The sequence below is a fragment of the Falco peregrinus genome, chromosome 1 (genome assembly GCF_023634155.1).
Source record: "Falco peregrinus isolate bFalPer1 chromosome 1, bFalPer1.pri, whole genome shotgun sequence".
NCBI classification, from domain to species: Eukaryota; Metazoa; Chordata; class Aves; order Falconiformes; family Falconidae; genus Falco; species Falco peregrinus.
This window is the reverse complement of record NC_073721.1, coordinates 108,054,819-108,078,807: the sequence shown is the minus strand read 5'-3', so window position 1 is coordinate 108,078,807 and position 23,989 is coordinate 108,054,819. Positions and strand designations below refer to the sequence as shown.

Genomic DNA, 23,989 nt, shown 5'->3' with positions numbered 1-23,989 from the left:
AGCTATTTCTAACTCAGCAGTGTAAGTAACATTTTAAAATGTTTTTGGTTGGTTTATAAGAAGTCCTTAAGACAGTAAAGAACCAGATAGCACATTAATAAGCTTTAACATTTTAGATTTTTTTTTCTTTCTTTAAACCCTTTCAAATCATTTCCCTGAAGATGCAGAGTGTAATACATATATTTTTAAGAAGAAAAAGAATGATACTTATTTTCTCCTCAGCTTCTGTTAGGGCAGTGCCAAATATCTTAGAAAAAAACCCTCAGAAAACAAAACCTCAAAACCAAAACCCCACAAATGATTTAGAGATTTTCACAGACAGGAACACAGGTTACTTACACCTGGAACATACACATGCTCAACATCACCTGTTACTATGACCATATACAATCATGTTTAACAACAATGAATGGTGAATATGATATTTACGTCACACATAAATCCTTCTGACAAGTATCTACAGAACTGCTCATTTTTAAGAAGAAACTCTTATATTTCTGATTGGCTGATATGCTTTCATTTTTTATTAAAATAAGGGATTGGGGAAAAGGCAAAAATGTCAGTATTGTATTTACAAAACAGTAAAGCATCTTTGTAAAATTTCTCTGTTCAATTAAATTCTTCCAAAGTATAACCACTACAAAATTACAAGATTGTTATTTGCATTATCATTGTTAGTATTGATTTTAATGGAAATAATAACATAATTTAGCACTATACTTCCATAATTTTGAAATGGTACCTTGTTTAAGTCTTCCACCAAACTGATCCTCCAGCAGCCCGTGAACCACTAATTTGTAGATCATGGCTTGTGCTCGTTCCAGATCTGCCAGTCCCAGAGCTCTTTTAATTGGGGAACGCATGACTGCCCGTTTCACCATGTGTCGCATCAGGAACTGCAAGGCAGCACGCATTTCAACGTCTTCGTGAACAACTGGAGAACTAGCACAATCAGAGTTGTGACCATTTTCTGCCAGGACTTTTGGTATTAACAGTAGCTCAGCATATTTACTACAACTAAGAAGAACACTAAGTGATTTCATAGCGCCCAGATAAAGATAAGACAGCTGTACTGCTCTGATTTCTGACTGCACTATATCATGATTTCTTGGAGTATGTTCATGATTCTTTTTTCTTCCTTCAGCAGGTTGGTGTTGGGATTCCATACCGAGTGCTGACGGTTCTAAAGAAAAGGAAGCGATTTCATTTTCCGACTTAGAGCTTGTCGAGCTATGTCCTTTGTTATCATCAGCACTTTGTCCTAATCGTGTATCTGATCCAACATCACCTTCCGTTTTCTGGTCCACTTCCCCTTTATCTTCAGATTCATGTCTGTGTTTTTTCTCGTGTCTCTTGGTGCTTTGCTTTCCTGTATCTTCATGAATGCCAGTCAGATAGGTAAGGTCCAGTAACACAGTAGCTGTCAGCCCACGAAATCTTGCAACATCAAAAGGCAGTGGTTCGCAGGGCTCCAGATTATACAATGGAGTATCACTAGGCGACCAAAAAGTTGGGAAGCTTTAATAAAGATCAGAATGACACAGGAAAAAGCAAGTGAGGGAGAGACAGGAGGAAAGTACAGGAAATAATGTAGGCAAAGCAAGATGTAAAATATATTTAAGAAAATGAACAAACCAATTCTAAAAATTAAATGCAAACGGAGGAAAATGAGGTTATGATCAGAAAATGGGGAGATACGGTATCAAAGTAAAGGCAACAAAGCGTGCACAGGTTTTCAACAACAAGCATTAAAACCCAGAAACATCACAGAAGCTATCAATTCTGTGCTGAGGTTTCTGCCGTATTGTTTAGGAATATGTAACAGACTTCTACTAAGAAAAACTACCTTAAGCCAAATTCTACCATCATACCCAAACTGAATTTGTGAACAGGTACAAAACCATAGAATGAAAACACTCCTGAACTTTTTTCACATTAAAGAAAAGCTTTCAATGCCCTCACATTCCTGTTCAACTACTCATCACAAGGAGCACATTACTGATAGCTTATGATAATTCTGTCTCTGGTTATGGCAGGACAGATTACCTGGAAAGGACAGTGACTTTTTAAAAACACAGGTCAGAAAACCCAACAGACACACATAATGTATGTCTGTCTATCTGTCCATCTATATTCAGTGATAATTTTTTGTAATATTTAGGACTGTTAGACTTGACTCATTTTCACTCTAAGCAGGACAAAAATTCACCAGCCTATATTTCCATACATTTGTATTCTCCATACATCCAGCAGATAAAGGACTTTTAAATCTTCCTTTTATTATCCCACAATGTTTTCCCATCTTACAATGTGAACTTCTACCTAAAAATGAAAGCAAGCTTTAGCCTGATTTTAATCGAGACGGTACATTCTGAACTTACTTCAATGAATTACTAAGAGCTTGCCTATGTTCAATCACTGTGCCACTTCACTCAAATTTTACTTAAAATTATTTTAGGGGCACACTTAATTTAAGGCTATATTGTCACATGAGCGTACTTGAAAGAATTTGTATCCAGAACTAAATCTGACAAGCAATGGCACTCCAGTTTATTTAGTTAAAGTGACAACAGCCTTTGCATAAAGACAAAATAGGCATAATGTTGCAACAGTTTCAACAGGTGAACTGACCTCAGTTGTTTCAGAATATATTTGTAAGTGGTGGCAGAAAAAAATAATTATTGCTCAATTTCTCCAGAAGATTACTATTCAGCTATAGCCAGAAGGAGTTTAAGAAATTTAATGAATCGTCTTTTCCACACAAAACCATAGACATTTCCTGTGAGAGCACCAGAGCGCCCAGAGAAGCCACTAGCTTCAGTTCAGAGCTCCCCTCCAAGGCACAGCTGCAAGGGAGGCGGAAACCAGTGCCCGCACCTCCTTCCAGCCTCCTCCCCAGTGCTCCCCACCACTGCACAGCAGCAGCTCTGGAGTGTTAACATCTATGACAGGGGCACTCCTTTAGTTCTCCAAGGCAGGTCAGTGAACGAACAAACGCTACACTTCAAGGCTGCATTAATTTGAAAACCATCACCCAACCCACCATTAAGAAGAGAGAATCCTCCCCTCTCCTGACCTTAACCGCTCCTCAGGTCCCACAGAGCATCTCCCCATCCCGTAAGAAGGGAAGGACAATGCAGCAAGGATACATGTTCACAACTCTGATAAACCAAATCAGGTCTCTCTTCAGAACCATGCTCACCATTTACAACAAAAGTGGGCACTAACCCCCAGTAAAAAACTGCTCTTTACAGACATAACCAAGAAGCTGTAGTAAATTAAGAGAGCAATAATGTTTCAGTTAGCCAATACATACCGATCCTAAACCAAGCAATGCTTATTTCAGATCTAGAAAAACTGGCAACCTGGTCACATCCCAACTCCAAAACCTAGAGGCTAAATCTAAGGAGTCTCATAATGCTTATCAATTCAAAACTATCAAATTATTTTTGATATACAAGTAATTTTATTTACTGGATATCATAAAAATTTAACTTTTAATATCTGTTTGTTTTAAAAAGCCAGACTTTGAAATCTGATAAAATAATTGATCAGCATGACCCTGATATTCAACGTATGTTACCTTCTGAAGACTTCCAAGCACAAAACACTACTAGATGGTGAAAAATGTAGGAAATGAGCATACCTGATAGTAATCTCTGCTTCATCCCATTGGACCTTGGCAGATGTGCTGCCTTCCTTCACTACTCCAAGCAAGGTGGCATGACGTCCCGTCTGCTTGTGTACACATCGACCTCCAACTCTAAGACCAGCATCAACTCCACCAATTACTGCTAGAACAGGCCACACTTCCACACAAAGCATCTTCAGCTGCAGTTCCGAAAGGTCAGCCAGACCATGCCTACTGTGTTTGCTTTTCTCCTCCTCTTTATTTTCTTTCTCCTCTCTCACCTCGTTCTCTTCTCGACTTTGAATTGAGCGACTTTTCTTCAGCTTTTGGCCTGCTTCTTTAAGACACGTTTTGATTTTATTCAGTCTTTCCATCATTTTTTTATTGATGCAGTGTGTCCAACGGTCTGTGCGATGAAGGATACGAATGAGTTGGATAGTGGCTTCTGCCAGCACTGCAGCTACAGGACTACAGATGGGGTCACCAGGTAGCAAATCTCTTGGTGTACCACGCATCTGCATATCACAGATTTTCACCTAAGTGTTAAAGAGAACAGTTTAAATGTTACCTTCTCAACATACCTGAAGCAGCTCATTTTATAAATACAGGAGTCTCCTGCTGAATAGAGAAAACTACCAGTATGGTCTTTTTTTGGCTTGGGATCCCTAGGAAATCCACCTTAACACTGATCAAAACCTGCACCCCTTCAAACTCAAGGAGGCTGAAATTACAACAGTTCATTGTTTCTCAGGTATGACTACCTGGAATTCCTAATACAGCATTCTCCCTGGTTTCTGGGGAATGCAATTTTGTGTGTAGAATATTAAATCTGTAGTAAATTAATTGTACATAATAAAATACAATACAATGTACAATAGATTGGACTACATGATATATAAATTTATGAAAAGTCTAGCTAGTGGGCGAGTGACATAGCGCTACACATGCCATAACATTCTCAGCACTTGTCAGCTACCACCTCCACCCCCCAAAAAACCCAACATCCTAACACTGACACTGAACAGAAGGAAAAGGAAAATTTATAACCTCTTGTTAAGAGCTAACCCCACTAAGGCTGCTAAGTCCCACACAGCCACTTGATCATCACACACCCCCGACGGTGAAGAGAATCAGAAGGGCAAAAGTGAGAAAACCCATGGGTTGAAAGAAAGAAAGTTTCATAAATAAGAGAAAAAGACAAAATAAAATTAAAAGAAAGTGATGCAAAATACAATCGCTCACCACCAGCTGACTGATACCCAGGCAGTCCCTGAGCAACAGAAACCCCTGGCAAACTTCCTCGCAGTTTTATTGCTGCGTGTGACATTACATCGTATGTAATACCCTTTCGGTCACTTTAAGCGAGCGGACCAGCTGCACTCCCTCCCAGCCTCTTGCACACCCCCAATCTACTGGCTCAGAGGAACAGAGTGAGAAAGCTTTGGTGCTGCATAAACGTTGTTCAGCAATAGCTAAACCACTGCATTACCAACACTGAAATCCACAACACAGTACCACAGGCTGTTGTGAAGGATGCTGACTTTATCTCAGCCAAAACCAGTACACCTATGAGGATGAACATTTAAATTACCTTCTCTCCTGGATTACTGCTATAGAACATAACACAAGGGTATAACTCTGCAGCATCCACATCTTCAAAAGCTAGTTTTGGTTCCTAGTTAAAAACACAAGACAAGACACTCAGAACACTGACAACCAACAATATGAAACATGACAAAGTTGTACCTGTATTGTAATCCTTGCAAGTACCAAAAGTTTCACAAGTCTGAACTATCACACTCAGCTTTATCTAAAATACCCATGCCAAACTACTGTTGCAAAAAACACCAAAAAAAACAACTGCTGTTAAATACCTCTCCATTTTTACCAAAGGAAATAGTTCTTGCTTCCATATCTAATACGCATGTGATGAAATCTCCTTGAGTAAAGCTGGACAGAGTCAGAGTTTGTTCTCCATTGTGATAGAGGTTACCACTGTAGGCTCTATATAGCCACATATCTGAGGTAGTGCGATGGTTAAAATCATGTACCGGCCAGCGAGACACTCCTACACATGTGCCTTCATTGCCTCGATTCTCCTTCACAATGTAGAACTAGCAGGCAAAACAAAACAAATGGAAAAAAGTCAAGAATACGTATTTCAACACAATAAAGCACTGAAAATTTACCTTATGCATATTTATGTACACTTTTACCTGTTTTACTCAGAAGCTTTTAATGAATGAAAACTAATAAGCTAAAATCATGCCCTACCTCTAAAATGACATCTTGGTGTATAAGGTCAGTCATTAAGTCTTTAAAACTTAACCTACTAGTAATTAAGAAAACTGTACGTAAATACACAAAGATGAGGTGTTTTTCTCACTCAAAACATACACACCCAGAAGCTGGGTTACAAGAGCTAAAAACAGTATTACAGAAATAAGTAAGCTTTACTCCTAATGTTCACAGTGATTCACACAGATCCAAGTAAAAAAAGAAGTAAGAGTGCTATGTTCCAAGACTGTACTAACAAGGACTACAACTGTGTATGTATCTATAGTCCTAAAAAAAACAAAATAAAAAAAAAAATCACTCCAGATGATGTATTAAAAGCTGGTCTTGTCAGTCAGGCTGATGCATCTTTTTGCAGGAAAAACAAATGTTTTATGAAGTGCCGTTACAAAGAAAAAAATTCAAAATCTACATATAGCAGCAGGTAACTTTTGCAAGACAATACACATATGTGCTGATTCTGGATCTCAGGGGCACGTACCATCACCTCTACAAGTACACAACACATATTCTGTCTCCAGTCTGTGTACTGAAATACCCAAACGGCAGTGCGCAAAAGCAGCCATACACTTCACTTTGGATTGGCAATCAGAAAACTGTAGCACAATCTAGGTTGGAAAAGACCCTTAAGATCGAGTCCAACCACAAAACTAAGACTGCCAAAATGTCATTTACTCAAGAATGTTGTCAGAAGGGGAAAAACATAGGTAACTGTTGGTTATAAATCATATTATATTTCTAAAACAAACTAAGAGAAGTTGAGAAATACACTTATGCAACCTACCTTCCACTGGTAACACCCAGAAGTAACTCCAGTGGATGCTAAGCCATATCCTTTCCCTCCACTTCCATGAGTTAGAATCTGCCCATTCTCCACTATGCAGCACTGAGCTTTCTCAGGGTCAAAGGACACTTCCTGTATGGGAAGATTCTCATCTTCATCTTCAGACTCTCCTTGCTTCTATCAGAAACAGGACAAAATGTCTGTGGTACATGTAACTCAGCTGCACTCAGTCAAGAGAGAAGGTACAAGCATCGTTACCTGTAGCTTCATCTCTTGTTCTTTCTCCTTTATTTGAATTGCATGTTTAGCCTGAGCTATTGGAGTCTCCCACATGCAGTCAGACAGAAGCGAGAATAATCGTTCAACAACCTGGGGTGTTAGAATATAATTCAGATAATTTGAAATCCAAGATGAAGACAACAAGTAATATCATATTGTTATACTTTGCTTTGCAGGTAGATATGTCAAAATATTTAGTGCTCTTAGATAAGCAAGTATCTTACACTGAGCCTCACTTGATTCGGACTCTGAACAAACCTATGAAACATTTAAAAGTTTAATGAGACTTTTTGAAGAAACAGGTGTAAAAGCTTATAACAAAATATAAAGACCTGAGCCATTTGATCGTCTTCAACACCAGATTCACAAGCAGGCAGTACAGCTTCTAGTACATGAAGTGCAAGAAGTCTTGTCCTCAAATTGCCAACCAAGGGAACTCCTAAAGATGGAACAATACACTAATAATCTGAAAATGACTTCTGCATCAGGCATACACCTACGATGCCAGCTGCATGCCACCAGTGCCCAATTCTCCAAAGTGTAACTTGTGTATGTCTACTGAAATTAGTTTCAGATGTTCACTATGTCACACACGGTCACTATGTCACACATGTTCTAACAAGACCTATTTTTAGGAACCATGCTACGGAAATGCAGGTAACAACTGAGCACATTTCGAAAAGACCATACCTGAGCAACACTTCTGAGAAGCAATGTTAAGAAGTACTTCTGTCCACTTCGGAGATGCCATTTTTGACTGAATTGCTTTTGAAGACACAACTCTACGTAGGAAAACAAGAAAGTCTCCCAAGTGCAATTCCGCTGCATGTTGCTTCCGGAGGGCAGCTAGAAAGTTTAGTTAAAAGTTTTCATTTACAACCTTATTAGCAGTCCTTGTTACTGGCAACAAACTCTTCTCTAAGTAAAAATACAACGATCAGTTATGACATGATGGCTGACTGTAGACCTTGGCTGGCTGACAGGCGCCCACCAAGCTGCTCTCCCACTTCTGCTCCCCAGCAAGACACAGCAAGAAAATTATTAAAAGCTTGTGGGTCAAGATACAGGCAGGGAGGTCACTCATCTTTTATCATCACGGGCAAAACAGACTCAACTTGGGGAAGATTAATTCAATTTATTGCCAGTGAAAAACAGAGGACAAAATCAGAACACCTTTCCCCCAACCACCCCTTCTTCCTAGGCTCGACTTTACTCCTTAACTCTTTCACCTCCCTACCCCCACGCAGAACAGGGGGACTGGGAATGAAAGGGGGTTGTGGCCATTCTGTAAAACTGTCTCCACTAGTCCTGCTCCCTAACGGGTCCTTCCCATGGGCTGCACTTCTCCAAGAATGCTCCACCGTGGATCCTTTTCCAGCCCTTCAGGAACAGACTGCCCCAGCGTGGGTTGCCACAGCTCCTGCACGGACTCTGCAGGCTGCAGCTTCCTTCCAGGCACAGCCCCTGCTCAGGCAGAGGCCCTGGTGCAGCTGGGGGCACAGCCTGCTGCCCCAAGGCCTTCCCCACCAGCTGCCACTGGGGAATCTGCTCCTCCTCATCCTCCCCCTCCTTCTGCACTGCCCTGGCTGCCTGCAAAGCTGTTCCTCGGGCATTTCTCCCACTCCCTCTCACACAGCTGCATTTTTTTACCCTTTCTTAAGACGTTCCCACAGAGGCAGCCCCCCCAGCTCTGTTTTGGAGCTGGCTGGAATAGGTTCTGGCTGACAGAGGGGTAAGCTTCTCCTTTCTCTGCACAGAAGCCACCCCTGCAGCACTTTCCCACTACCAAAACCTTGCTATACACAGTTGACACACAGGATTATTTATAAAAGTCCCTGTTAGAGAAAATGTAATCACTAGTTTCTAAGTATGTTTTTGTTTTATGGGGAATTTTGATGCAAAATACTGTACTTCCTCACACCTTAACTCATATTCCAAGGCAGCTTTAACAAGAAAATGTTTGTGGCAAGACCTTATATCCTAATTTCTAATTAATTACCTTATGATTTCATCAGTCGTTGCATTATTTATAAGTGAACATCATTATAAGCACAACCAAAACCAAATGTACACCTAAAACCAAGCTACAATTAAAAATTCCTTCAAACACACAAGTTCCACAAAAATTCAAAATGCTCATTAAGGGACTGCAAATTATGCGAAGATATTAACACTTTAGAATACATTTTGTGGCAGATTTTTTAATATGACAGGGTAGGGTCAACCTCTTGCCATCCACTCAAAATGCAGAACTCTATAATACAAAGCAAGTACAATTTCCTGAATTAAGCTGTATTTATTTGCAGTTTAAAATTTAGATAATTAAATTCTTATGACAACGTTTATGAAAGACAGTACTTGCACTAACTCATTTTTTGAGGAAAAGTGTTCTTCTCCTCATTCTAAACCAAATGGAGTAATTCTTATTCTCAACCTGCTCCTACTTTTAAACTGCTTCATGGATCAAGTCTGCATGAATCTGAACCGAGCACAGCATTACTTGATGACTTTATTTAATCTGATTTACAGAGTTAAGAATTACCCAACAATAATCAAAATAGAGCACAGTGGGTGAGGGCCTCAGCATTCAGTGGTTTCTTCTATTATGTTTTCTGGTATTTCAAAATTGTAAGAGAAATGATGCCAGATAATTACCTCTGAAGTCTCTCTTCTCATTATCCACATTTGAATCTGCCTTTTTTGATTCTACTTCATCTTCCTCACCTTCCCCTTCTCCAAAGGAAGCCATAAGCATCACACCAGCCTGTGATAACAAATTCTTCAGCTGACTGCATAACAAATCCAGCAAAGACTGGACCACCTTTGGGCTCAGTTTGTCAGCATAGGTTCTATAAACACAGAGAAGTAAAAATAAAGAGTATTTGAGAGGTGATCCAAGGAACAATAACAAAAAGACACAACAGTAAACTCAGAGCAAGTGACAACTGGGCTTAATGCAGCACTAATTCTAATTCATTCTACTGCAGCAGGTTACTTTTCCTCCTCCTCCACCATACGCTTGGCAGATTATTCTTATCTGAACCCTCCTTTTCAGACATTTTAAAACTGTCCAATCTTTGGAATCAAAAGATACATTTCCAGTACTTTCTAGGGGAAAAAAAGAACAACTCAGTCAATGAAACATAATCCCATGGAAACTTCCAAAGATGGGGTGTTGTGTTTGGTGGGGTTTTTTGGGTGTGGGGTTATTGGTTGTTTTTTGTTACATAACAGATTTGACAGGTAAATGCAACATGGTGTATGAACTCTGAAATGAAGATGCATGTACTAAATATCAAATAATACTCTTCCTCCAAATACAAAATACTTTCTCCATTTTTTTTTCTTTACTGAGTTAAACTAAACACTTAAGTACCCATGCAATTTTCCCTGGTCTAACAGAGGCCAGTATTCCTCAGAAAATTACTTTATATTCTGAAAAGAGGCACAATGTACTACTCTGAACAACAACTACCACATTATCAGTACTGCTTTTACACAAATTACTTTTACACAGCAACAGAAGGCCTCATCATATCAACTTTATAGAGCTAGATACAAAGCCAAAATAGCAAAATGAGGAATACTAGAGTACAGTGTTTACAGACCAGAAAGTTCTAACTATTCTGGTCCAAACTCCTCAACAATATTTACCAGTTTTATGTGCATTTTTCTTATGAATAATGTGACTAGTCCTTTTCCCCCTCCCCCCCTTCACTCTTATACTTCTGAATAATATCTATTGTCCTAAAGCAAGCTCACACAAAATAAAAGTTATTTTTAAAGGGTGCTGAAAAGCTTAACAATTAAGTTTTCTGAAAGCAAGGGAGCATTCGATACTTACCCTGTGGTGATAGCGAGGATCTGAAGTAGTCTTGTACTGGCTACTTTCAAAGCTGTGCTGAGCTGAGAAATGCCGGTTTTGGGCAGCAGCTGCAGTGGCTGTCCTAGCATGGTGTCTGTGCCACACAGCTGAGAGAGCACATTCAGCAGACCAGTGGAAATGGCCAAGGAGACATCAACAGGTTGGTAATGTACGCTGAGAGCAAAGACTGTCACCAACAGAAGACGCTGTTGTGCTTCTACGGTTAAAATAAAGTTGTTTCAATTAATAAGCTGTTTAGAGTAAGAATACCAAGACAGAAGAACAGCAGATTATTTTTTAAATAAAACTTAATTAAATTATTACGTCAAGTTAGCCTCCTTTGTCAGACACTTCGAGGTAGTCTTTCTGATGTACTGTAGCCCCCTCTCTCTCAACGCAATTTCTAGGTCAAGGTTGTCTAAACAAGAATATAATGGGTCTAGTTTGTGATGTAGATGTCCTAAGGGTAAACCTCAAACCAGAATTTTCCCTCTACGGTAAGGATAACTGGGTGAAATACTTAACTGTCTACTTGTACTTTAAGTTGATTCTCAGCTTTTCTTTCAGTTCCATTTTAATTGTAAGTGAAAACACAAAACGATTCAGGTAAGAATGCTCATTAGGCTCTACCAACAAAGTGAATTATAGAAACCTTTTCTGCACTGAAGCTCTCAGTCAGTGCACATACAAAGTGCACAAAGAGTGCAGAGTTCCCACTATCCCTTAAGGATAGAGGGACACAGCAATACCTGGGTATGCACACAGCAACAGCCGGGTACAGAAGGACAGGAGAAAGGGCTTTCAAAACAAGCCAAATGCCCTCATCCTTGGATTTGGGTTTTAAAAAAAGTTCACTTGAACAAACGAAACAAGACTGGAGACTCTTCCTCTCTTCAGAAAACTGCTTACCCGTGAAAAACCTCAAAATCACTTTGAAGTGCCGAAGATTTTGGTGACTGTGGAAGGTTATGGTATGTAGAATAGAAAGGCTGACAATACTTAAAAGCATTAAAATAGAAAGGCCTAGCATCTGAAGGAAATTAAAACAGAAAAAAAGTTTAAAAGCTTCTCTCTCTTTGGAAAAGAAGTCAGACAGATATACTTCAGTGAATTCTGGTCACTAGTATCAGGCTGCTTTGTTAAACACATAAGCCCTTGTACTGTGTATCAGAGGACATATTTTGCAAACATGTTTTTCACTTACCTATGTGATGCTTATTAGCTTGCAGAGCTCTTTCTAACGTAGCAGACAATTGCTGATAAATTTTGTGCACAGCCACCTGGATTTCAATTTGAATACTTCTCTTAGCTGCTCTGATACCATCCTGGGTCAAACAAACAAATCAGTATTTTAAGGACTGATACATTTTTGTTACCTAGTTATTGAAACAACAGAACCTATTAAAGTACATACCTGGTAGTGATGCAATCTTACACTCTCTCCTTTGGCACCTGCATGTCCTACAGTGCCCAAACCAAAGCAGCCAGCCAGAAACTGTAGTCTAACAGAAGTAAGCAATGAAGAAGACTGAAATCCTGGTACTTGACGGCTTCCCATTAATGGCACACTGCCTTTTTCCTCCATCCCTGATAGAAGCACTAAAATCTGATGAAGCGCTTCCAGACGAAGCTAAAAATAAAGGCAGGCAAAAGACAGTATTAAGTAGCAAGTATCCTTAGAAATTAGAATTAGATCATCTTTAACCTGTGAGAACTAATGAGATGGTTTATCATCAACGCTTTTTTTTTTTAAAAGGGAATTCTTTAAGTTTTCGTTTACAGTTTATTTACATAAAGTTACCAGTTCCAGTTAAGATACTTCAACAGAAGATAGGAAAAATGTCCTTAAAAGACAGAATTTGGACATTTTAAAAAAAAATTAAAAATTCATAAAATGAGCATAATGTATGAAGAATAAGAAAAGGCATTAAACTTACCTCAGCCCTCAGCTGCTGTTGCTCCATTGCAATTACTGATGCTTGTGGACTGGTGGACATACTTTCCTCTGGTTCCTTAAATCCTGGTGAATTTCCCACATCTCCACTTACAAAGCTGACAACATTTTCAATCAAAGTATGAACTCCAAGGGATCTTGAGAGATCAAAATCGGACTCAACAAATGAGTAGGAGGAAGTGTATAACCAATCCCTGCTGTGTTTCAGTCGAACCCATGAGTCACTTAAAGGTTCCACTTGGCTGTGTATTGCTCCTAAAGATACACATAATGAAGTCACATAAATTCCAGTTCACCAGGTAACACATTTTCACAGTAGGTGAAGACTGAACTGCTGCTATTCATACAGGCGGAAAATGGATATTCATGTTAATTATACCATGCATTAAGCAACTCAGAGCAAAAAACTTGATTTAAATTTACAGCAATTTCCCTAACGGGAAGGCTGTATTTCTTTTAATTATATTAAGCAATATTGCAACACGCTGCCAAGTAAGAAAACAAAAAGATAGAAGCCACTCAAACTGCTCAGCTTAAAGCTAGACCACTGAATAAAAATGCTTTGCAGCTAAATGACAAAACCGTAAAGAAAAGGTCTGCTACAACAGAAATTGTGCACTTTGGGTATTTATTTTGAGGTCTAACCATAAAATGAGAGTGTTTTTTTGTTTTATTCAAGCCATTGTATATTGCATAGTTTAGAAAAAAACACAATGTTATTTTAGATTAATTTTTTACAGAATTCATGGTTGCAGAAGGGAACAGACAATTTTTTATTTTAGACTAACAGAGAACATTTACTTTGTTATGATTCAAGATAAACAGATATATGTATATTAAATACTAATCTACAGCATGTGTTAGATATATATCTTTGTCACCTAGCAATTGCACAAGTCTGTTTTCAAGTGTTTCCTATTACATCAGCATGGCATTACACTACCTGAAACTTTACCATCACTGATAATTGAACTTCTTGAAATGAGCATCAGCCATCAATCTGCAGCATTGGAACTTAATTATCAGCATATATTTGATCTCACTTCCAAGAGTTTTACTAGAACTCTATCCCTGGCACAAATGACTGCAATGTCACTAAAGTCATCCCTTCATCAGCAGTTGACTGAGATGCATCAGTTAAATACCCATATCAAAACAGAAGTTACTATTTTATTATTTTGGTAAATGCTGTTAGCCAACTCAGAGCTATGCAAGGTACTACAACAGGGCAGACCCTGCTCAAAAAACCTTTGCATCTGTATAGATAGGTAACGTCTGGAGACCTGTGTGGAAACCTAATGTATGTTTAAATTAATTTCTAAATTTTAGTTTGCATTATCTTAAATGATCTACGTAGAATTTTAAAATATTAATCTCTCTTGCGCACAGTGAGCTACAGTTAAAATTCGGAGAATCACAATCCATTCACAGTACTCTTACAAATCTGCAGGGTAACACCCTCAAACATTATTAAACAGACATTTTCAGGAAAAAGTCACACAAATTCATCTGTTGAAAGCTTTCTTATATCAGCGAGGCTGAGTTCCAGCTGGATACTCATTCCAGGACCTACTTTAAACACTGCCTACCTGCAGCAGCTCTGTAAGCAGCTGCCCACAGGAACGAGGACAGACAGCACATCGGGTGCTGGCCTTGGGACAGATCCCCTGGCAGCCATGCTACACCATTCCTTTCCTGAGCTTTAGGTGAAATACTATTATTCTGTCAGCCAACATGCACCTCCAGGTCACCGTTTGCATCTTCACAGAACAAACATTCAAAATACTGTGAAATTTTGCTTTTCCTTTGTAAATTAGGTAGTTTATCTCCACTTAATTGCCAAAAAAATTAATTGTCTGAGCTATGAATTACGAAAACCTGTTCACATCGCACTTCCTTTGCTGTAAATAGTGTTCATGTGCCTGGTACTCCTTACACTTGCTACTAAACAGACTGCAGTGGCTTCAGTAAGAACCATCACAGTACTGAGGTCGTATTAGGTATTTGATAAAAATACACTACACAGACACACTATTTTGGACAATGCAAAGATTAAGTTTAAACAGTACTTTTCAAAGTGCGATCAAATTTCCAAATTTCTGCTGGGTTATGTAACACAGCAATGTTACCTGGTTTACAGAGAACAACCTATTTGGTCATGCTTACTATGAAAGGATTTAAAAGAAATTCTGTTAGTCAATTCTACACTTTGTACTTGGTGACAAGATTTAAAACAAAAGTCAAAACAGATACCACCTTACCCAAAATTTAATATTAATTCTTATACTACTTGTTTTAAAGCTCTCTATTAAAAACTAAGTTATATGCTGAAGTGGCAGGTAGAGAAACTTAAGGCAAATAGGACAGAGCAGAGTAACAGGGCGCTAACATACTCCATTTCATGTAGGAAGGAGTTTCCTAGCATACGCATGGTGAACAGAGGGCAAGGGAGATTATGGATAAATGAAGCCTCAGATTACCTACATGAAGCAGAGCTAAACCATTACCAAGTCTGCAAAACCCTGCCTACACAGCAACAACTATTTCAAAAGCCTCCTTAAGCCCTACAGTCTTGCAGCAGCGGGAGAGCTTAAGGCACCCCGAAGCAACATTAGCTTCCTATCCCCTACCTGTCCTACGCTACGCTGCTGTGAAGCACAGCACAGAATCAAAGAAACAAAAAGCAATTCCAATGTCTTAAATCATAAACTAAATGTGACTTTTCATGGATTAATAGAACATCTGAAGAAAATTTCCTTGTGATAGTCAACAAATCTTACAAGAAAAAAAACCCCACCACCTATTAATAAAACCCTAAACTATTTCATATTTGACAAAAGATGTGGTCTTCACTAATAATTTTACAGATTAAATGTAAACCAGAGGTTGTAACTAAAAGTACAGAGTTTAAAAGTAAAGATGTCAGATGTCACAAGTAATGTACTTCAGAATTAAAAACGTTTAAGAATTAGGTCACACATCTGAAACAACGTAATTATTTTTTCCTTGAAGATGTTAAATATCAATAGAAGAATCAAAAGTACAATCGTATGTTAGAGCTTAGCTTGATTCTGTGTAATACCAATTACACAGAATTGATTGCAGCTTAGCACTTCCGTAAGTCTCTACAATCATATGAACAGAGTTGCACATAAGAATAAACTTTAAGCTTACAGTACAAAAAAAAAGTTTACTTGTCCTTATAAGCCAGCTTGTAATAATGGGTTTTCTAAATGAATGTGGCACAGCTGCAATACACACTTCATAAAACAAAATATGTAGGGAAGCTATAGAGACAAAAAAATAAACATGCCATCAGTTACTTGCTTGAAGCTCTTCTTTTTTCTGGGGCTCAACTGGCCAAAAAGGAGTAAATACACTATACCACACAAGAATCAGAAGACAAAAGCAGACATTTGAAACAGAAAGTAACACATTCATAACATCACTTCCTCATATTATTCTGACTTAGACTTAAATATCAGCCTCACCTCAATCAATACAACAATATATCAAGCAGCAAAGTCTGGGGAAAAATATTTACTCTTCTTTTGCGTTAGTACAGCCTAGGTAACAGACCTTCTAAATGCTCCACCTTCTTTTCAGGGAAGAAAAATATATGTCCCCTTTAACAGTTACATGCATATATCACGACATGTTTACATCCCTTACTCAAGCATGGTCTGTTTCAAAATGCAGAACTCATTATTACAGATACACAAAATTATTTCAGTTTAACTTGGATTTCATTTAAGTTGTTGCTTTTTTCAGAGTTGTGCAATTGTGTTAGTAAAGTACTACAGTACACACAAGTCCACTGAAATTCTTTGTTAATTCTGAATAAAGATTTATGTGAAGTAAGAAAACCCAAGACTGGAAGACTCTCATTTATCCGTCTGTAACTATGTTTATGATCGCACTGCTAAATATGCATTCTTTACTGTTAGGTATCTAATGCAGCGTACAGTATCCCACAGGTACTGTACAGGATAGGTGTAACATTCCGAAGTATCCTCTCTGTATCTGCAAAATTGAAAAAGGTTAATCTAAGCAACAAAAAAACCCCCAAGGGTTTAGATATGAGGGGAAAAAAAATAATGTGTTCATCACCCCTTAAGGGAAAAGTATTAAAAAATACTTTTTTTCTGCCGGAATGGAAGGAGAAGTTTATTAATTGAGAAATAACTAAATAACAGCAAAATAACAGCGAAGAACAAGATACTCAAAGGATCCTCAGGCAGTCGTATTTCTGAACAGATACAAACATGAAGGAAGAAGGCAATTAAAGACTGTAATGACTGCCTAAGATGCTGAGTAAAAAGAGAATGCTTTCCTTCCATACTCATCAGCAAGACCATAGGAAAAACTTACTGTATTAGTAGTCTTTCTACTGCTAGTTTTCTATATTGCCATTTATGAACAGGAACAGCTTTTGTACCTTAAAACATCAAGCTAAAACCAATAGCAAGATTCAGTTATTGAGGAAGTATGATCTGAATTTTGACTAACGAGTTGCTGCATTCAATAAACAGTTCTAAAACAGGGGTCCTCAAACTTTTTAACCAGGGGGCCGGTGTGTGGATGAAGTGGCAGGCAGTCATCTGCAGCTCCTTGGTTCCCCCCCGCCCAACCCCTGGTGGGGGGGTCTGTAAATACCAGGGGCCGGATTGAGGACCCTGGGGGGCCATATCCAGCCTGCGGGCCGTGGACCCCTGTTCTAAAACAAGCCAATCCACTCCCCTGAGAATTACTCTTGCCTGTTACAAAAGAACCACTCACCAGTACCCCACACGCACATTATTTTCACAGCTTTGCAAGGATCAAATACTCTGCATATAATACAGCTGAGGATAAATCAACCCTACAAAAACTCAGCTGGAAACACCATGTGTGGCCACAGTTCTGTTACAATCCAGTAAACTGGTTAAGAGATGGGAGGAACCTCACACCCATGTATTAAGGCATTTTTTTGGGGTGAAAATTCCCTTAAGTTTCCAAAATAGCACAGCCTACAGGAAAAAAACAATGATTATAGAAGTAAAAAACCTTGCTTTCCATTTAACTCTGCTTGTCAACTTCCTTCACACAGTTTATGAAGAACATGCTTAAGAGAACAAATACTTTCAAGGGACTGCTGCAAACTGCAGTAAGGTATTATTCTAAAAAACACACGTAGAAGGAAACATGATTGATTTTATTGAATAATAAACTTCAAGTGAAAGAAATGAGATGTGGTTCCTATGGCTCTTCTGTAAGACTCCACTCGTTCTTTCCCAGCTAACACTGCCAACTCTATAGTTCAAGACCACAAGAAGTCGAAAAGTTCAGCTCTGAGTCCCTTAAAGCAACAGTGGTTACTGTTGTTTTGTAGAAATAGGGACAAGATAAAAACAGGAGGCTTCACTTTATGTTAACTGCAATCAGAGAAGTGTTTCCCACGTATACTTCTGTTGTAATGCAAAACTATCCTCTGCACTCAAAATAGAGATCTTCTCTAGCATCTATATGGCACACAGGTTTCCCTTCTCTCCTCCTCCTCATTTAGTGAAACATAAAACCTTCCACATCTTCCACTCAAAAGCAGATCATATGGAGAAGTCCTAGGAACACAAGGTAAAAACATGAATATGGAAAGAACATAAAAAACCCTAACACAGAAATATGCCACTTGTTTCTCACAAAAACATCTAATGGTTGCTTCAGGGAATCTGACTTCAGTGGCACTTAAAGATACAGCTGGAGAACATACTGCAGCACAATGCTGTATTCTTCTGTAGGTCATTCTACAGCAGTTTACTTGCCACAAACAGGAAACTAGGCTTTTGCTAATTCTTCCATCCTTAACAAATGTAGCAAATACAGATATAAATGTAGCTCATCTGATGGAATGACTTAATCCCTTTTGCCAGCAACTCTCGATGAAGCACAGCATAATGTGAATATGCTGTAAGAATTTAGATTTCTCCTATTCTTCACGCTGAGGTTAACAGTGAACATAAAGGTCCCCTTCATTAGTCACAGCGTATCACAAGACTGAAGATGAAACTGCAGGAGCTTTACCAGTCCAGACATCTTTGATAGGCACTGCAGTATCTCTAGCACTTCAGTGTGCTGGTTACAAGGGCTGGACAATCCAGAATGGCTGCAAGTTACTTCACCGAACACTGGGGCATGCTTCAGTTCTAGAAGGTAACCAGGATTCACAAAACCAGACACTTCATAAGAAACGGAAGACCTTAGATAGCACCAAGCTGAACAGCTTGTTCTCTGGATCACACAGATCTTTGTAGATCTCCTTCTGACCTTGACCTAAGTGTCAGGAATGCCTTCCTGAAAATGAACCCTGCATTCAATGGATGAGTCTGATAATGGGTACCAACCAAAACTGTCATATAGATCATCCAGCACAAGCAGAAAAGTTTTCATTATTGTATGCTGACTAACTTCCAGTTGCCAAAACCAGGAAAAAAAAATATCTGTAAGCACCAGGGGGGTCTTCCAGTACCAGAGAACAGGTATCAGTACATGTGGTCACAGTGTTCAGTTTGCAAAAGAGCTAGCTACGTGAGATTCTTTAGGTTCTGACCAACTGCATTTACCCCTGTTTCTCCTCAGTGTTACACACCTCATCCAGAACCTTCTTCCATAATAAAATGCTTCTATAGACCGGTCGGTCGGTAAAGTCTATTCTTGCATTATTCCTCAGCTCCTGGAGCCCATGATCAGAACCACCTCATCAGTCTAACCAACAGCTCAGGAACCGCAATCCGTAAGGTATATTGTACCTCAGATCCACCCCTAACCCAAGATGATTTCCTGGATTACTTTTACAATATAGGAGGAAAGGAAGTACAGAGTTCCGTGTCAGATTAATGGCAAAGCTAAAAATGGTGGCTTCAAAGAATATACTGCACATCAGAGTGCTGACAGAGACTATCAGATTGAACACGGAGAATGCCAGCAGCCCTAGCCAATTTTTTTACTTGCTCAACTGATTCAATTGATTATCCATGTACAAAGAATTCCTTTCCACATCATTTACAAATTGAAGTGTAATGGGCGCTGCCAGTGGTAGTTTGCTTCACAATTCCAAAACACTTTTAAAAGCAAGCAACTTCTCTGCTTAATGAAGAAGACTGTTAAACTAGAACTCTTACATTACCTAACAGTATTAAGGCTTCTGTAATTAAGGCATATTGTAACTCAACTTAATTCTTGTTAACTTGTTCCCAAGATTTTTACAGATACAACAGACCTAAGTCGTGATTCTAGCAGAGACTCTGTATCATCCAGAGTGAAGTGGGACTTTTCTCCCTCCGCTACCTTCTGTGAAGCAGCTCATTGAGATTCCCCACAATGAAGCAGCAACAAAAAGTACAAAAGCTAAAAATTTCATTTATATTGGAGCAATGGAAAAAGTGGTTGCTTGGTTCTGTAGGTGTGCTGGTGTTGAGAGGATAGAAAAATTCAAGTGGTATTTTCTGGATGAGTTCTCCATGTTCAAGCACATTTTATGGTAAAAGTTCATTGTTAGCACAAGAATAGTGTTCCACTTGAACATCTCTGCCAATTTTTCATTCCTGAAGTCACATGAGGGAAAACAGAATGAAAGTTCCCAATTCACTTGACCTCACAGAAATCCTCACTTGCTTCAAAAGAGCACTGCAATTCTAGATACGAGAATAGTTATAACCTAGGAAATACTATAACCAAGCCACAAAGCAACAGAACTTAGCACAACAAACAGTAGGCAATAATAATTTTAAATGTTGTTTTTAAATACTTAGTTTAACATCCTGATTGCCATTATGTAGGCTTGACCAAGCACATTTTAACTTAAACACTAATGTATTTATCAGGTCAGTATTCAGTAGGTAAACAATAAAACTTACCCCTCTTTCTGTGTGAAGAAGCCAAATCCAAATCAACGTTTCGTCTTCCACTCTAGATTGAAAGATTAATAAAAGCCTCATTTCTTTACATGAACATATGTGGCACAAAATATTTGAGTATTTAAAATACATCTCTCACGTGTGACAGTGAGAAAGTTAATACAGTTATTATAATTTCAATCGGTTTCCTACCATTATTACTTTCTCTTAACAATGGTCGCTATTAGAAGAGAAACTAAGGTACTGAAACACAGTACTAAACATATGTTGAAGATGTACTTCCCACCTAAATACTATGTTGACAATCCCTAAATACATAATGCTAGTTTACTTACCAATGAATAACCTTCCTCATCTGATTCTGGCTGAGACAAATCAGATTCACTTCTTGACTTAATCAGTCTGTAGTTTGAGTTTGCATGGATTGAGCGACTTTCTGCAGTAAGACTTTCACTCCTGCTTCAGGTGCATGCACATTCACACGCACATGCACACACACAGGAAGAAAATAGTGACATTAGGAAAAAGTAAGAGTTGGTAGTAAAATTTAGCTGGTACCACAGTTTTATTTGGGATCAGACTATCACAGAACATCACAAGACCACACCAGAGAGCAAAAAAAAGGTCTGATGACTTCAGTTATTATGCTTATAAAGGGTATTCATGAACTGCTACTTCTTAACACCCTTATTGGTCAGCTGAACAAACAGCAACCTCAAATGAGTGACCATTCAATTGCCTTGGTAGGTGTTACATACAGCATACAAAACCACTTCTCAGCTGAGAGGACAAGAAAACAGGGACAGATAAATGGGTGAAAAAGCACTGAACTTTTTAAAAACCCACCCATAAAATACATCCTAAAGTTGATACACTGAACATGAAAGCCACTTTGACAAACAGAGGCAGCCACCCATGATTTAGGCACTAGATTTCCAGAAAGAGGCAAAAAGAGTAAAAGGGTACTGAAAGTATATAATCTCTCTCTGAACTCCCCAACAGTATCTTCATTTAAAGTATCAGAGTAGAGTTTCTGTACACTAGAATCTTAAGCAGACTCATGAGTTCACTAGTAGTACCAGCTACACAATTCCTGTGTTATATTCTAATACACACAAAGTTCTCTCAAATAAAAGTTTAAGTTACCAAGTTTAGAATAAAACTGTTACCAAGAATATCCCAGGTTATGAAAATTAAAAGACATCAGGTACTACTTACACTAAATTATACACTTCTCCAATTCAATGAGCTGTCTTGGCTTTATTTTGCTATTCTTCTGTATCTAACAACAGTGTCTTACACATGCCAATATGTTAGGAATATTTATAAAAATCAAATACAAATGGCACTTTTTTCACAATAGGCTTTGAAACTTTTGCTTTTAAACATATCCTACAAATATTTTTTGGAGACTACTATGTAGAATATTGGTAAAGTTAAAGAAAATATAATTATGGTAATAAAAAATCCAAACACACAAACAAATTTTAGGAAAAAAATAAGAATTTTTCCAATTGCCTCAGATTATCTGCACAGGACTTCAATACTATCTATCATTAAGCCCAACTCTACAAAGTGAATATGGTCTACACAGAATAAAACTCTTATTAAGGTTTAGTTAACGTGGACAAAGAAAATTGAGAAAAATCACTGTTCTCAACAAAAGCATAAGGTTGCTCTAGGCAAAAACCTTCTTCTAAAAAAAATTCTAAGAATCCTCAGAGGAAAACTGAGGTTATTTAATCAATTGTTAAGGAAGAAGAGTTAACTCTAAGAAGTAAGCAAACCTCACCTTGTCATGAGTCCAATCCCTTCAGGCGTAGTAGAGGGAGGCTGCTGTAACTGTCCCTCCTCCCTTCGTTTCTGCAGCTCCTCAATAACAGGGCTGACTCCCAAGATCAACAAGGCACATCTGTGGATCACAGAGTTGCATGCAGCAGTATACACATCCTGACCCTCTGTCAGATCAGTGCTGATTCTTCGTTCCTGCTGAGACTGAGGAGGTGGATCATCAAGTCTAGTCCCTGTCCCAGTGTTCATCCTATCTCGATCCCGACTGCGAGCTACTTCACGGGCTGATAGGAAACATTGAAATATTTCTGTAACATGCAACACAAAAAGAAGGTCTTAACTTCTAGACAAAGCTACACAGCTTGAAATATTCATCTACATCTTGGGCCAAGAACTGGCCCACTACAAACAACAACAAATATTTTTCCAACAGTGAAAGAATACATTAATAATACAAAGCTATAAAAGAAGTCATGCAAACAGGTTAAACGAAGCATTTACACAATGTTAAGCTTAAAATGAAGAGGACAATGCAATTTGACAGAACACTAAACGCTTTCAGTGTCTTACTGCAACCCAACTCCTGTTTGGATAGCATCAAAGAGAAAGAGATTATTTCATGTTTGCTTTTTAGCAGATGTATATAACTAATGTTTCTGTAAATCTGTATTCCAGACACCAGCATATCTGCAACTCAATACTGAAACAGTTTCAGGCTTTTGTTAGCTTCAGTCAGTACGATGAAGATCCCATGAAAATTCTCAGCCTTCCCTTTGCTTAATTCTGCCGTTGTCTTAGGTGCCAGATTTGTCTAAAGAAGCTGTGTGAGAGACTATATCATCTCTGCCCAAAGAGCTACAGCTCTCTTGACTTAATAATTTTGAAGATTCAGTTCCCCTTTGGAAAGGCAAAGGTGAACCTAAACACTTCCTTCAAAGACACTAATAGTCAGAAGCAGCAAGGCAGCAAGGACATAAACTAAACTCTGCAGGTGAGGGTCTGCTTCCCTTAGGATTTCTAGTAACAGAGTCATCATCACCTTTCTCCACATAACATTACTGGTCTGTCTGGATATTTCTGGATATATCTCCTTTATTGTACCCAGAAACCCTGTCCAGGCAGCATTTGAGAACGCCAGCATTTGCCCAGGATAACTGCATATCAAGCAGCAAAAGTATATAGCATCTACTGAACACGTAACACACAGGTAACACCTTCTAGAGCCATATATCATTTCATGGACGTGCACTTCTATTCCACGGTTCACTTTCAGGAAAGCCTACTGCACTGTGGAGGTAATAACACATCATATAGAAACTCAAGGTGTAACATACATTGTGGCCTACAAGATCCCAAACAGGAATATGGGAGTCCTAATGGGGAATAGGGACTATAAACACTGTCAGCAAAACAGTGATGACAGCAGAGGCTGGAAAAAGAAAAACATTCTAGCGGTATTCGGAGGAACAATATTTGGAGAAGAAAAAAAATTATGTAT

The 23,989-nt window shown here is 38.6% G+C and overlaps 1 protein-coding gene across 20 annotated transcripts in view; it reads right to left on the bottom strand.

The window, feature by feature from the left end:
- Nucleotides 1-23,989, bottom strand: part of HERC1 (HECT and RLD domain containing E3 ubiquitin protein ligase family member 1) — a 109,832-nt gene that overhangs the window by 36,492 nt on the left and 49,351 nt on the right. For 10 of the 20 annotated variants that reach the window (XM_055806335.1, XM_055806348.1, XM_055806338.1 and 7 more), the window contains 16 exons: nt 22,493-22,799; nt 21,036-21,159; nt 20,701-20,752; nt 12,792-13,063; nt 12,269-12,484; nt 12,059-12,179; nt 10,834-11,071; nt 9,645-9,838; nt 7,680-7,835; nt 7,322-7,428; nt 6,969-7,079; nt 6,711-6,887; nt 5,506-5,745; nt 5,223-5,306; nt 3,647-4,167; nt 743-1,518 (listed from right to left, as the gene is read on the bottom strand). In XM_055806335.1, coding sequence (XP_055662310.1) covers nt 743-1,518; nt 3,647-4,167; nt 5,223-5,306; nt 5,506-5,745; nt 6,711-6,887; nt 6,969-7,079; nt 7,322-7,428; nt 7,680-7,835; nt 9,645-9,838; nt 10,834-11,071; nt 12,059-12,179; nt 12,269-12,484; nt 12,792-13,063; nt 20,701-20,752; nt 21,036-21,159; nt 22,493-22,799 — 3,696 coding nt within the window. The remainder of the gene's footprint in view (nt 1-742; nt 1,519-3,646; nt 4,168-5,222; nt 5,307-5,505; nt 5,746-6,710; nt 6,888-6,968; nt 7,080-7,321; nt 7,429-7,679; nt 7,836-9,644; nt 9,839-10,833; nt 11,072-12,058; nt 12,180-12,268; nt 12,485-12,791; nt 13,064-20,700; nt 20,753-21,035; nt 21,160-22,492; nt 22,800-23,989) is intronic. The other 10 variants (XM_055806357.1, XM_055806381.1, XM_055806469.1 and 7 more) reach the window with 5 other exon arrangements.